This window comes from Kryptolebias marmoratus, linkage group LG16 (assembly GCF_001649575.2).
Source record: "Kryptolebias marmoratus isolate JLee-2015 linkage group LG16, ASM164957v2, whole genome shotgun sequence".
NCBI lineage: Eukaryota > Metazoa > Chordata > Actinopteri > Cyprinodontiformes > Rivulidae > Kryptolebias > Kryptolebias marmoratus.
Window position 1 is genome coordinate 16,709,906 of NC_051445.1, and position 15,578 is coordinate 16,725,483.

The 15,578-nt window shown below is 38.2% G+C and overlaps 2 protein-coding genes across 2 annotated transcripts in view; both read right to left on the bottom strand.

The window, feature by feature from the left end:
* Nucleotides 1-10,103, bottom strand: part of LOC108232173 (carboxypeptidase Q) — a 13,751-nt gene extending 3,648 nt beyond the window's left edge. The window contains exons 1-9 of the mRNA XM_017409790.3: nucleotides 9,966-10,103; nucleotides 9,331-9,478; nucleotides 7,805-8,020; nucleotides 7,570-7,686; nucleotides 7,283-7,490; nucleotides 6,982-7,189; nucleotides 2,273-2,384; nucleotides 1,467-1,558; nucleotides 799-894 (exon numbers count right to left, since the gene is read on the bottom strand). Of these exons, the coding sequence (XP_017265279.1) occupies nucleotides 799-894; nucleotides 1,467-1,558; nucleotides 2,273-2,384; nucleotides 6,982-7,189; nucleotides 7,283-7,490; nucleotides 7,570-7,686; nucleotides 7,805-8,020; nucleotides 9,331-9,478 (1,197 nt within the window). The 5' untranslated portion in view covers nucleotides 9,966-10,103. The remainder of the gene's footprint in view (nucleotides 1-798; nucleotides 895-1,466; nucleotides 1,559-2,272; nucleotides 2,385-6,981; nucleotides 7,190-7,282; nucleotides 7,491-7,569; nucleotides 7,687-7,804; nucleotides 8,021-9,330; nucleotides 9,479-9,965) is intronic.
* A 1,893-nt stretch (nucleotides 10,104-11,996) lies between these two features.
* Nucleotides 11,997-15,578, bottom strand: part of LOC108232316 (syndecan-2-B) — a 13,234-nt gene continuing 9,652 nt past the window's right edge. The window contains exons 4-5 of the mRNA XM_017410035.3: nucleotides 14,909-15,164; nucleotides 11,997-14,697 (exon numbers count right to left, since the gene is read on the bottom strand). Coding sequence (XP_017265524.1) covers nucleotides 14,534-14,697; nucleotides 14,909-15,164 — 420 coding nt within the window. The 3' untranslated portion in view covers nucleotides 11,997-14,533. The remainder of the gene's footprint in view (nucleotides 14,698-14,908; nucleotides 15,165-15,578) is intronic.

Consider the following 15,578-nt stretch of genomic DNA (forward strand, 5'->3'; position numbering starts at 1 on the left):
AAATTAAACGAAATAAACATTTGAAATATATGAGTTTGTATGTAATGTATGAATATAATATACAAGTTTCACTTTTTAAATGGAATTACTGAAATCAATCTACTTTTTCATGATATTCTAATTTTATGACCAGCACCTGTATATAGATATAAAAAAAAATAGATTTATTAAATTTACAGAGCTAAAATGTTCACTCAAGCATTAAAGCCCACAGCAGATGCTGGACTGTAAGCTTGTAAAGCAAAAGGAAAAGCCTGTCTTGAAGGAATGCATATCTTTCATGCCAGAGTTTTAGACTGAGATCATCTTATGTTGACCTGAAACTATTTTGGTCAAACCTTGAAAAAATAACACGCACAGCCTCCCTCATAATTGCGAGGTGTCGCACTCCAAAGTATGTGTTGATTCCCAGGTCCTACCATGACAGATTTTAGCTTAATGTCTGTTAAACTGACTGGCTGTAGGCATTTTTGTGTCGGGCAAAAACATTACTGTCTGTCTTTGCCATTTGGCAGCAGGCGATAAAAACCTTTTAGGCACGTACAAGTTTCATGGAGCCAAAATAACCTAAAAGTTTTAACAGCTGAGTACTGATTTTTCTCTGTTTACCCTGCAATTCCCATGTTCAGGAGTCAGATAAAGACCCAAGGTAGTTAAACATTTCTTAATCCCAGAAGCAAGATTTTATAATCCTAACAAAGGGTCTAATTCTCATCTGCTTGTTAGCATGTTGTAGGTTTGTGTAAATAACAGTTGTGTTTTTTGTTGTTATTTTTCTAGCTTGGCTTTTAAGCTCACCTTTCGTGCCGCTTCACTGCCAGTAAACTGCAGACCAACTGGGGTGAATGTCCCCATATCAGACTCCATAACAAGGTCAAAGTTGGACACGTTCACCTGTGTGGGGAAAGGTAAAATCAAAAGAAGGTGACAGACCAAGAAAAGCAACAAAGGTTTATCAAATTTGCAGCAAAATCTAAGGTTTGTTGGAATGATTATAACCCACATGTGCTTGTATTTATTAAAGTTTACATTTTAACCTTTTAAGGTTTGCACATTTACACCTACCTCAGCTTGTTGAGCCAAATAAAACTCTACTTGTATAAGAAAAAACAAATAATCAGCCCACTTAGTAGTTATGATAAATGGTGACAAATGTACTTATTTGTTGCCCCAACGATGCCCTAAATACATATTTCTAGTTTTAAGAATGTCGTTTATTATGGGTTTGAGCCTGTTGGGCAGCCAGCTCTAAAAAAAAAAAAAGGAAAACAGAAAGTAATACTTTAGATTGTTGCATAGATCCTTGACACAGAGAGAAATCTGGGGGCAGGCCAAGGCTTTTCCAGTTTGCTGAGAGCACATTTCCACATTCCTACACTGTGCTTTCACAACCCTTCCTGCTTCGTATGTGGAGGAAAAATATTGCCTTTGCAGCTCATACGGCGTGTTTTTCCAAGTAACAGAACCTTGTGCAGATTAAAGTACTGCTGTGCTCCGACTCCACCCTGCTCCTCAGCCGTCCACAGCACCGTTCGCAAAGTCCTCCTTGGGCGCAAACCTATGGAAAGGCACGGATATCAGTGAGCACAGCAGCAGTGTAAATTCAAATAAATCAATCTGCTTTTCTTGTACACACAGTTTGCACACAGCTCGTCCCTAACTGCTACAAGTTTCCACCAGGGAAGCCTGTAGTGGCTGAAAAACTCTCAGTTCGGAGCTTATTTAGTCTGAGTTTGTGGACAGATGCTTATCACAGTTTGAAGAATTATTCCACAATAAGTTTGCAAATTAAAATGCTGTACTTCCTGCCTCAACCTCATGACATTCAGTTGCATTTTGCTGGACTTTCTTGGATCATCGAAAACTATGCATGTATTTTCTTGTTGCTGTACATTTTACTTTGATACTTTAGGAAAACAAAAAAGTTTTACAGCTAAGATTTCATAAAGGCAGTATATTTCACATGCACAGTTATTCTCTATTTTAGAAAGTATGGTCTCTGTCATCAATTATTTTTGTACCAGCTGTAGTTTAGTTTTCAAAAACACAGCTGGCTGTAAAACTAGGCCATTTTTTTTAAATCAACAAGAAGCTGAGCAGGGATGAAGAGTGGTGTCAATATCTCAAACACAGGAAACACGAAAAATGTGTGGAAGTTATTACATGAAGCTAAACAAGATTAAAAATGTTTTTCATGTCTTCATATGGTCCATGTGGAAGTTATTCTTTCATTTAGCACGCAGTGTACACAGGACGTCTATCTGTGTGTTACCTAGGTCCTTGATGAGTGACAGCGCCTCCCAGGAAATCATGGCTCCGCCTCCATCATCCATGGCGCCCTGGCCCACATCCCAGCTGTCCAAGTGGCCGCTCAACAAGACGACCTGACAAAGAAACTATGTCAACATCAAGAGGAGAGGCTACAGGACCGCGGGGGGGGGATTAGCCTGTTTAGATAACACTATCAAAACCATGCAAAGTCATTCATTAAAGCAAACTCGTGCTCTTAAAAAATATACTTAAAATTTAACTGAGTACTTGTACACTGATTGGGTTAAAAATATAAAAAAGTGACTTTTTTATCAGCAAGGAAAGAAAACCTCCTAAAAGTGAGATCAAAAGGTGAAAACATAATTCCAAATGTGATTCCCTCTTCCAGGAATTTGAAAAAAGGAGGGGGAGGGGGGGATTCCTGTCAGAGGGATAAACTTGACCTCATTTTCCAAATAATAAAATAACACTTCCTGTCCTGAACACGCTCTGTCTGAACAACAACAACCCAGCAGCCACACGTTCATTCTGAAATGAACGTATAATGTTTACCAGAAGAAGAAAAATACATTATTATTATTATTTTGACATAATTGTCCGAAACAGCACCAGAATCTGGATCCAGACTCAAATGTCTAAACATCCATAAAACTAAACGACTGTTATTCATCATGATAACCACAAATGATGCTTCTATTGATTTTCTTCAGAAGCTGTGTGTGTTAAGTAGAAACAAATAAGATTCTGCACGTTCTTAGAATAACTGGAGTATTTCTCAATGCCAGAAGTATTTAGAGTCATTGCCTTATTTTTTTTTATCAAAAGCCCAGAGGTTTTATAGTCATGTCTTCTTTCTAATTAAAATGATGTCAAAAACAAACTGAACTTGGAGTGTTTCATGCCGCTGTTGATGTTAAATCGCTGGAAAATCTGTAATTAACATTTCAAATCTAAAACATGAATCTTATTCTGTGGTTTTGTGATTCGTAATGTCGTTGTTCCTTTTTGACATCATACGGTTACGCTCGGCTGATCTTTAGGCATTGCAGCTTAAAATGTTTTGACAATAAGGTCAGCTAAATTAGTTTGCATTTTGAGGAAAAAAAAAAAAACCTGAGAAACATTAGAAAGCACCGGGGGTTTAACAGTACCCATAAATCACCTCGTTTTGAGGTCACGGTTTCGTATGGGTTTGGTGCAAGTTTTGTTTTTTGTTTCCCCCACGACCCCCCACACACATAGTTTAATCATGAAATAACTCTCCCAAAGTCAGGCAGGAGACAAATCACCCTCACTAGTAGTCAGGCCTTAAAGTAGCAGGCTATCTATAACAAGCTAGGATTTGTCAGCTGGTAAATGCATTAAAAAAAATGTTTTTTTAGTGTCCTAAAGGTCATGTCAAAAAGTTTGATAAACTCCCAAACTGAAACTTATCTCTCTTTTGTTAAAAAAAAGTACAAACAAATAAAGTTTCATTTAATTTGGTCAAAATAAAAAGGCGACAGAACCAAATAACATCTGCTCACACTAGCGTCTCAGCTAGCTGAGCACGAGTGAAACGCTTTGGCATGTTTTGTGGTGTTTATTAAAAGGCACAAGTTTTGACCCTCTTGGCCTTCCATATTTCCACCTCTCGCTCTCTCTGCTCCGCTGCTGTAGATCACCGGAAACCTAAAGCTTTTCCACGCTACTGATACGAAACAAAGCAGGCATATCAGCCCTTCGAGTTGCCATGTTTCATCTGAATTAGTCATTCTTTCTTTGCTTTGGTGCGGAGGGCTGCAGATAGTATCTTCCTCTGCTTCTTTTCTGCTGCGGCAGTTAGCAAAAAGTTGTAAAAAACAAATAATAAAACATGCACACTTTTGCCAGATGAGAGATGTGATCGCCTGTGACTAATGTATTCTTCGTCTGACTGCATGCCCTGGACCCTGACGGTCTGGTATGAATACATGTAGTTACACACCCCAAAGTACACATTTCTCGTACCGTACATTGTTGCAGGACCTTGTGTCCCTCCCCTTTTTGTTCTGAAATGCTTTATTCTAACTTTTGCCAAGCTCAGTCTGCTCTGTTCAGTGGAAATTGGAGGCCAGCCAGGCAATCTTTTTTATTTTTTTTTATGTGTTAAATTATCCTCCAAGCGAGCCACTACCCAAACGTGTTTTATAGTGAAGACACGAAGGGAGAAAATCATTAACTAGACACTTTCTTTAGTGAGAAGGTACGCCAAAGACCTTTGACATTCGCAGAAAGCTGTTTAAGTTTACTGTACATCTTCTTTGAACTTCTTATTTCAAAAGAAAAAGTGAGGGGAAAAAAAAAATCCAAGGGACTCAGAAGCCTTAGAAGACTCTGAAGAGGAACCTAACTCTGGAAATGACTCACCAAACCGCAAACGTACATTTTTCTTTGAGCAAGTACATACACATACACTGCAGCCACAAATGCCTCCACTGCAAACTAGTGCACAAAGTTTCATGTCCAAAAATGATGTCAACCCTGTGATGTGCCTCAGTTCCCTTTTCTTCAATGATGGGCCAAGCGCTGGTTTCCAGATCAGGAATAGTAACAGCTTACATCAGCTGTAGTCCTTGGCTTTATGTGTATACAGGGTTTATGAGTTAGCTCATTAGAGACCGAACTTATCTAAATTGTAAACTGTTGGAAAATACTTCACACCTTATGAGTAAAATTAGACAGCCCTGGTCAGTGCTTCACTGTTTAAGTGTGCTGTTTGGTGATCTTGAACTGGACGAGTAGAACGTGATGGTTCGATCTTGCTGACTGAAAAAAAAAACCCTACAAGTGTTGTGGATTTAAAATCTTAGCATCAACTTATATCTGACAGATTGTACAGTCATAGTAAATGGTTGGCCTTTTTCATTTCTTTAAATTTTACATATAAAAAGATAAAAAATAAACAATTATCTGGTCTTTACTGGGTCTTAAAATCAGTTAAATACAACCACAACAATATGCAAAAGTGGGGTGTGAAAAACTAAGTACACCCAAGTTTTAAAAGCTTGTAAAAGACAAAACTTGACCATTAGACAATCTCAGTCTGACCACTGATCCTCAAATAAAAACCTAAACCTAAAATAAATCAATGAAAACCAAAGTTTTATGTAATAATATTGAAGCGGATTAAATGTAAGCTCTCGTACATATAAAGTTAAAACTTCTGAGGTAAAACTGTCATCAAATTTGATTTGCCAGATCAGCATAATTATTAGTTGCACCAGACTAAAAACAAAATGCTTCAAAAAGGGGGGGTGGGGGTAATAAAGACAGTGTTATTTTTATTTATAACTGTATGTGGCATGCAGAAATCGGTCTGAAATGTGACACACACAGTTCTGTAACAACTAAAAACATCCCAGCACTCAGCAACCTCCAGCTGAACTCAGTCCCTAGCATGGTTCACATAATGGAAACTTCACACATCCATACAGCCATGTGGTTCGTTGAAGCTTTGTGTTAATTAACTTTGTTTTTTTGTTTTTTATGTATCCCTCAGTGCAACTAAAACCATTCTTTGTTACTTCAGACATGCTGAGTCCAGCTGCAGCTCTCTGCTGAATGGGAAACATTGATCAGACAGGAGGAACCATCACGAGGCATCATGTGCCACGCAAGCGCCTTCTGGTACCCGGAACTGGCAAGAGTGAGAACGGTTTTACTGTGCACGCGCATTTGGAGATATCTTCTAATCACCGTACTTGTTTTTCAGGTTCCACCTGATCCTTCCATATCCACATATGTAAAACTAGCCTGCGTGATACTGCAAAGGAGAACTGTGAGCTTGTTCTGTTTATCTGTTTGCTCAGAGCACTAATAAGCTCTGGATTCAAAGCCATACTAATATCTGATTATGAGTCTGGCTGTAAACACACTGGTTACAGTAATGGGCATGAGTTATCGATAAAGTGTGTTCAGACTGTGGCTTCCAAACGACCAGACGGTGGATAAAAATGGTCGTAACCGCAGGCCACAGAACCCCCCCCCCCCCCCCCCTTCTGATCAGTGTGCTAATTCCATCACCAGATAAACCGTCTGCCTCAAAGACGCATATTTTAGTTCAGTCTGGTTTCAAGGATCATAACTTCCACACTCTTGTCCAAATATGGTCACATCAGACTCTAAAAAGACAAAAATGGCAACAGCAAAATACAGAAGTAGTTAAAAACTAATGCTTCAGTGGCTATGTCAACTTTTATATCATTTTTTTATTGCTGTGACAGCTTGACTGGGAGTACTATACCTTTTTTCACAAAATAATCAGATTACTGTTTTAGCATCTCATCATTGCTGAGCATCTTAAATGAGTCTGACATGTTCACATACTGTAAGCTGCATTATTGCAGAGAGAAGCTTTGGTAATAAAAAGGAGAAAGTAGTAAAATGTTTGGTTACGTTTGGTTAACAGGTTTCTATAAGTTGATTTGAGAAAAAAGTAACCCATGTAGTTTATATCATGGTTACATATTTTATTAAACTGATCAAAGTTTGGGAATTCCTGAAACGAGGAATCTAAAAAATAGACCACAAAAATCTACTGTACTTTATAGGAGTCCCTGGGAAGATCGGCTCCACAGATCAGCAGCTTAAAACAAAAACTAATCAGCTTCTCTAAGCTGAGTTGAAAAGAGACATCTGATGGTTTATAGAGATAAACAGGTAGAGAGACAGCAGCTGAGTGAAGACTACCTGCTCAGGGTGCTGCCAGCCTCTTATCTCTGCCACTGTGTTAAAAGAGTCAACATCCGGCAAAGTCTTGGCTTCCATTTTGAGTTGGACCACAATCTTCTGTCTCCGTTGGGCCAAACGCCACATCAGCTCAGCGTCCTCTATGGTGATACAGGCTGTCGGGATGCGCTTCACTCCATCCTGGTAGTCCTGCCAACCTGTGTGGGGGCTGGACGTAGAGAGACAAAGACAAGAGGTCTGTTTGTGTTGACTGAACTGACGGGAAAGAGGTGCCTGGATGAGGAGACGAACGGACTTAAACCTGTTAATAGAGAATGGAGCGACAGATCGAATGAGTGTGGCCACAGCCCCCACTTTGGCTGCCTCTGAAGCACCATAAGCACGGTAAGCCACGGTCTCTCCGTAGCTGACAAAAGGCTGGTTAAAAACCACAATCCTCCCTGTGGCCTCGCTGGCTCGACGCTTCAGTTCCTCAAAAGACTGAACCACCACAACCTCTGCCTCGATACCTGACAAGATCAAAGGGAAACAGTGAGCAGCAAAAGGGAACAGGATGACAGATTTAGGATCCGTTTATGTGGTTTTTACCCTCAGGAGGTGTTCCTACGCTGCTGCCCAGGCCCAGTATCGCCAGGCTTTTGTTCCGGGGCATGATCATCTCTGCGCTCTCCTTCCCTCTTACCCAGTGTGGGATTTTTACTTGTTCTGAGCAGGAAACACAAAAGCAAAACACCAAAATTCAAGTTCACGTAAAAAAAAAAAAAAAAATTACATAACAATTTCCTTTGATTATAGGACTACTTAAACCTTCAAGCACACTCACCCAGATGTACATCCAGGCCGTCCTGCCTCATTGCATTGAACATGTATTTAATAGCCATGTCCAGGTTCTGGGAGCCACTGACCCGGTTCCCGATGGTGTCTGTAAAGTCAGCCAGCCGGCTGTAGGAGCGGTTCTGGGCAGCTCCGACCACTGCCAGCTCGATGATACGTTTGGCCACATCAGCATATCCTGCTACCTCCACTGCTGTGTCTGAAGCTGGGATTTAAAAAGAAAGTCAGGATTTTACCCCAGGTTTCTCACATTCTTACACTAATAATATTTGCAGATGACCCAGTCCTGATCCATGCTCATTTGGACTTACTGAACAAGGATGACAATGTTTGTTTAACTGCTAATAAACAGAAAAAAATAAACTATTTTTATTGGTGTCAGTGGCCAAAAAAAAGACACTCTGATGATTTATATAAAATGTAAAATCAGTCTGTCTTGGAGGTTGTTGTTGATGAAAATCTGAAATGCTAAGCACAAACTAATGGGGTTAGCAGAAAAAAAAATCCAGGTTTGTAAAATTTGTGATTTATATATATTTTTCAAATACATGTTTTTATGTATGAAATATATTCAAATGAAGGGGATATTCCAGAGCAAATCAAAGCTTATTTCAGAACAACCTCCCATGTCCACTCTTAATTAACTTAACAATCTTCAGAGCTTCATCGTCATAAAATATTTCAAAAGCTGTTGTTTTGTAAGAGTTTTTATGAAGCACTTATTCATGTTTCTTGTGTTTCATTGCTTAGTGATTTGTCTTGGTATTGGTAGACGCGGTAAATACCAAAACTGACAACAGACAAGTGATAACTGAGCATTTCTGAATGCCATCGGGTGTCATTCTCTGCCCATTGTGTGCTGAGGAGGGGACAGCACGGACAGAGACAGGATGAGACTCAAACTGATTAGGACAGCCAGCTCTGTCCTGGGCTGCTCACTGGAGTCCATCGAAGAGGTGGCGAACAACATCATGGCCAATTCCTCCCACCCCATGTACGACACTGCGAGGTCCCTGAGCAGCTCCTTCATCCATCCCCGGTGCAGGAAGAAGCGCTACCGAAGGTCATTCCTGCCCACAGCCATCAGAGTCTATAACTGTAAGAAATAATCTCATCCTCTGCTTTTCTTTTCTTTCATCAACAGTAGTCAAATCAAATATAATAACCATGTCGTGCAATACATATGCACATACTTTTTCATGTGAATTGTTTTCCCGTTGCTGCTGTGGCGTCTGAATTTCCCCACTTTGGGATAAATAAGGCTTATCTCATCTTGTCTTATCTTATGACGCCATTGCGTCCCCTTCCTCTTCATTACTTCCAAGTCTTTTTACACCTATTGTGCACCCACCAGTGTTTATGTTGGCCCCCTACCTAAAGTGTGTGCAGACTGTGTGGCTGGTTTGAAATACCTGCAGGAGTGTTCAAGATCTGATAAAAATGACAGCACCCCCCCCCCCTTGCAGACATGACCTTTCTCCACATCATGTGTGACAGTAAACGGGTTTTGGTTACCTCTCTTTACAGCTCGACTGGATGCAGCCCTGACGGCAGATGGTGAGTTTAGGAAACGATCAGGTTGAGGATGGCTGTCAGACACACTCGACAGCGTGAGAAACACGAAGAGCCAAAGCGGGAAGCTCGGTCTTCCCTTCCAAGCCATCTGTGGACAGAAACATCAGTGTAACTAACAAAATATTCCTTAGAGACTGGGCTCTAACAAATGCCCTGTAACCATGGCAACATAGTGATTCCCACACTGGTACAAATCAATCTAAAAAACAATAAATATCCAGCAGCGTAGCTACTGATTATCTCTGCAGCACAAATAGAGACAAGTCCAACAAAGTCTGATCAAATGTCTCCAAAATAGCTTTACTTCCAATTATAGCAGTACTAAGCAGTAAAAATGGAGCTCAGTATTCATTAAAAATCATTGACATAATCGTAATATTTAACCTAAATTTCCAAATAAAAATCATCTTTCATTAGACACTAAACACTGACTACGTAATAAGTGATTTTCATGTAGAAAAACTGAAGACTGAAACATTAGACAAACCAAAACAAAACTAAACTGTGAAAGTTCTGAGTAACAATAAATTCAACATTTAGCTTTGATAACTCATTATAACAACATAAATACAAACCTTTTAGCTGAGATCAATATTTTCGCACTCTTCGGCGCTATGAAGACTTCATTTAAAGCTAAGAACAGCCAAAAACACCGCAAAAACACTGGAGTTCAAACTTTTTTCCGCATTCTCGATGTCAAACATGAGCTTCCGGTATCGCTGTTTTCACAATAAAAGCATCAACAAATTTTTTTTTATATTAACTGCTTCAAAGCGTAAGTTTATCAAAATTGCCTTTTTTTATTATACTCTATATTCATATAATATTAAACTTGTGCAATGTCTGATAAAAACGTAGCACTTTTTGTACAGATGAAATATATTGTTATAATATATGTCTCCATGTAAATGTTGCATATCTGAGGATTTTCAAAAAGAATTATAAATACACAAGAATACATAGGTCTTATGTCTGAATGTACAAACACTTTTTTAATTAGCAGTTGGAAGAAAAGTTGTATTGTTTCTCACCAATGATAAGAATGATTCAGTTCAGTTTTCCTTAGTGAAAACTTACCATTGTAATTAAAGTAGTGTTTTGAAATACTAATTTATTCACTTTAATCCTACTTTAGTCTTTTTTGTCATCATCATGAATATATTATTATTACTGTTATTCCATTTATTTAAAAAATGAAGTGTTATTATACCCTTTACACTACATTTTAAGTTTTCCTCCACTGCATCCCAAAGTGTCATGTGTGAAGTACAGCATATTGTACAAATAACAAAGAGTAGTGTTGCTACTTTTGGATATTAGTAAAGGTTCTAGGTATTTTTTCAATTACAGAATGTACAGAGCACTTACTTAGAAAACACAGCACTTATCAGCCCACATTGTAATTTGCGGTTTCCAGCCCCCACCCCTCCACCCCAGCCCCTTTCTTTACCACTAATCTTTAGCATTCCTCTGCAATCGCTGCCACTCTTTTTAAGAGCTTCACCCATTTCTGATTAACTCAGTTTCACACAAATGACTATATAATGTTTATTTCTTTGATTTCAACACAGGACTCTCAGCTTTTAGTCACATATACCCTTAGGTTTGTGTGTGTGTGTGTGTGTGTGTGTGTGTGAGAGAGAGAGAGAGAGTTTTGCATTTGTAGGCCTTGAAAAACATCTTGGTATTTTGGTTTACAGACCTGGGTTCACACAACTGCTTATAAGATTTTGTGCCAATGAGGAAATAAGCTTGGTCCCTTTTTTCTCAAGAGTGATTATCTAAGATCTCAAAACTTAAGTTTATAACAACCCAGACGTTCCAGAGAAATGTGTATGGTCTCAGTGAACAATAAGCATACCTACAGAGAAAAATTAATAGAAAGCAGGGATGAAAAGGGGAAAAAAAGTAAAGACAAAAGGCAGAAAACAAGCAGGACAGAAGAGTACTGGAACAGTAGCACACTTATTCGTTACTCAGAACATTTCCAGGATTAAAGGACTAATGTCTCAGCAAACTCATCCAAGTGTTTATCTTTAGTCGCATTGATTACTGCAACAGTTTCTTCACAGATCTAAAAAAATCAATCAGACAGCTGCAGCTGATCCAGAACGCTGCTGCTCGTGTTCTCACTAAAACCAGTAAGTTAAAACACATCAGCCCAGTTCTAAAATCCTTCCACTGGCTCCCTGTAGCTCAGAGAATAGACTGTAAAATACTTCTGCTAGTTTATAAATCACTGAATGGCTTAGCACCACAACACATTAAAGATCTGCTGTGGTTCCAGACCACTCGGGTCTTCTGGTTCTGGTCTACTCTGCACCCCCAGAACCAGAACCAAACATGGAGAAGCAGCATTCAGCAGTTTAGAGTTACTTCTGAATCATAATAAATAGATATGTGTACTGGTATCTCATTTGGTGACTGTATGTTATTGTTTTTATGAGTTTTTAATTTTGTTTTTATGATGTAAAGCACCTTGAACTGCAGTGTGCGGAAATGTGCTATACAAATAAACTTAACTTGACATGCATGTTGGTGATGTATGCATGAAAGCAAAAACAGAAAATACCTCCTTAAATAAATAAATGAGCCTCTTTCACATCTGTATTAAAGGCACGTTTTATTCAGCAGTGACCCTTAAAAGAAGTACAATGTCAGCGACACAGTTCACACTTGTTTGTGAATCTTTTTTTTTTTGACAAAAAAAATCACTTTATGATTGATAAAGATTGACATTTTACCTATTGATTGTTCTCATTTAATCACTTACTAAATGAGTTTATATGAAAACTTAATCTTGGAGAACAATTAATGTAGCTAAAAATGACTATAAACGCTTGTCAAAAATGCCAAAATACAAATTTGTATATTTATATAAACTTCTCAACATTACTGTACAATCCTAAATATCATCCACATATTTTCCTAATTCTAGCTTAAGTATGTTATATATAAATTAAATGTACATGCTGTATAAGTTTATAGCAGAGAGAACTGATATATTTCGGCATCTCATTACCCACTGGATTATTTGTGTTTACAGGTCTGCTTTATGGAGGACAGAAAGTTTCCTGGGCCACAGGGATTTTATTATTATTATTATTATTGATCCTGCACAGCTCAAAGTTCAAAGCCTGACATTAATACTGTGACGGCGCTGCAGATGAAAGTGAACGAGCGCTGCGAGGCACCGAGGATCAGAGTTCACAGAAATATCATCTGAACGATGAGTCACAATGTGTCGGTGACCGCATCTTCCTGTTTAGTCCAGCCACAGTAAATAGGTAGTTTTAGTTAAAAAATAAAAAAAAATAAAAAAATTGAAAAATCTAACGTTTTCAATATGTCACTTCAGTAAACAGGAGAATTAGATACAAAAAAAAAAGCAACACAAAAGCACAATGACCTTTGACTCAAGGTTAACTAAAGAGAATTTATGAATACTACATAAAGCAATGCAGAAACTTATGTCACCTTTCTTGTGACGTTAACAAAAATAACAATAAAATGACCTGAAGTCAGAGTAATGTCGGTGTAGATTTGTAGATGTGAGCACGTTAGTTTGCACTCTTCATCAGCCACAGATCTGTCATACTGATGGCCACTGTTAAAATAAAACCAGTAATGTGACCTTTTTAACAGCATAAAGCTTCTGATTCAATAAGAAGCTGCGAAAGTCTTTTTTTTTTTACCTAACAGCTTTGGCAGAGTGTAAATTTATGCGCTATTAAAAAACATGAACTCCACCCTTTTGTCTTCGCTGTTAACTGCCTCCCGTCATCATTACTGCACCTCCTGCAATGCTTCTTTGGCTATTTGAAGGAATTTAAAAATTGTCTTTAAAGCTCTATTTACACAAAGAAAAAAGAAAAATACTTTTTTTTGTTGTTTTTTTTACAACTGACTGTATCTTTGTTTTAAATTTTCTAACCTTGCTTGGTGAATAAACTGTGAACCCATAAATTGAAGGGACTTCAAATGTTGCCACTGTCCCTTTAACTCCAGCATGTAGCGGACATTTAGAGAGGAATGTGCCGTGGCCATCCCCAAACACTTTGGTCACTTCTGTGGGCTTTGAATTACAGTCATTTAGCTTTGGCTCTACCTGTCCCACATGCCTGCAGAGACCCAGTCACCAAGTAAAACAAATCCTGAAAATATCAAAAATGTTCTCAATACGCATACCTGAGGGACTTCCACGGAGGCTATGTAACAATATAACGAAAAAATCTCTTTAAATTTGGCCTTACAGAAATATACTCTACACTTTAAAATATATTTTTTAAAAATCCACTAAAATTACTTACATGAGACAAAGTAAAGCACATTTATATTTGGTCAGTTCTATAAGTGTCAAACGCACATTTGTACCCGCAGAGTAACAAAATCTCTCAAAGCATTACTGAACAGCATATGAAAAAAGACAATATTCATTTTCATAACAAAATATTAATTTCAACAAAAAAAAAAGCATACAGTAAATGAAACATTACTCAAACGGTTGTTAACAAGCGGAGCAAATATGACCTCAAAGGGAGAGCTGAATTAATCTGAAGACCCTTTGCAATACTATTTGCACATGTAGTACCGTGTCAACGAAAAAGCAATCAACAAAAAAACAACTGAAGCCATCGTTCTTAATGCAGGAAAATTGAGCAGAACTGGTTCAGCTCTCGTTTCTTTTTTAAAGGGACAATGAATTACAGTGTGGTTTCACTTGAAGAGGACTGTCTGAAGGCACAGCGTTATCAGAGGTTTAAGGTTGACCATTTTATAACTATAAAACAGATACCGGAGAAACGATTCCTTTCACAACGTCTAAAGTGAATATTTATATGTCCAAGTCCTTCTTAAGCAGCGAAAGAGAGAAAGGTTTCCTGACGACCCTATCTGCAAACGAAAAAGGTGAAATGTGATGTAGAGGGAAAAAAAAAAAAGATGAAACGTTGGTGGAGGACAAAGGTGAGAATGATGTGAAGACAATTAAACTGTACTTTGCACCGGAGAGAGCAGAGAGTTCAAACTTCATCAGAGAATCATCTTCAGTTGTTTAAAGATCCATTTTGTTTTTTTTTTCCCCCCACTCTTGTCCCGATCGACAGGAGACAGACTCCACCTCAGATTGTCCCCGTGGGTCAGTTCAGGCGTAGAACTCCTTGGTCGGCGCCTTGTGATAAGCTGTTGCAGAAAGTTTGATGTCTCCCAGATCGTAGCTTCCTTCATCCTTCTTCTTCATGCGGTAGGCGAGGAGGAGGAGGAGGGAAACGGCACAGAGGAATCCCACCACTCCACATGCAATCACAGCTGGGAAGGATATAAGGGAAAAAAATGTATTATTTTCCTTGATTGTAACCTCCATGTCAGTGGGAAATGCTACTCAGTGTTAGTCATCTCATATTAGGAATAATTCATCTACTATAGGACATTTTTATAGAAATATCACTAATCCAAATAAACTTGTAAAACTCCTGCCAGTCGCAGAAAAAAGCGAAATCCAGTGGGAACGAATGCTCACCTGCGAGCACATCTGTCCTATCCCACAGGTTCTCAGAGGTCACTCCCTCCGTGGAGCTTATCTCATTCATTCTGCCTCGTTGTTCTCCCTCAGCCATAAGTATATTATCGATCTCTTTTGCCAATTTATCCTCATAAGCATAGTTGTTTGAAGAGGTGTCGTCCCAGTTGGACTCAGAAGATGCACTTATGCTAAAAGGAGTGGTGGTGGTGATGGCATCGATTATATTGTTGGATGTTAAGTCCATTCCTGGCATCTGAAAGAAGACGAGCAATAACGGATTACATGTGTAATGGAAAATCTTCATTTTGTTGTTTTCCATAGTAAAATGTATAACAATAATTATGATTCTTGTAATAAAGTTATTCTTCTTCTAACTGTTATTTTTTGTATCAGGGTTTGTAATGCTTTTGTTCTTTGTTCTACAGGTGCTGGTCATAAAATTAGAATATCATGAAAAAGTAGATTGATTTCAGTAATTCCATTTAAAAAGTGAAACTTGTATATTATATTTATTCATTACATACAAACTCATATATTTCAAATGTTTATTTCGTTTAATTTTGATGATTACAAATGACAACAAATGAAAATCTCAAATTCATCATATCAGAAAATTAGAATATTACTGAAGACCAATAAAAACAAAGGATTTATAGAAATGTTGGCC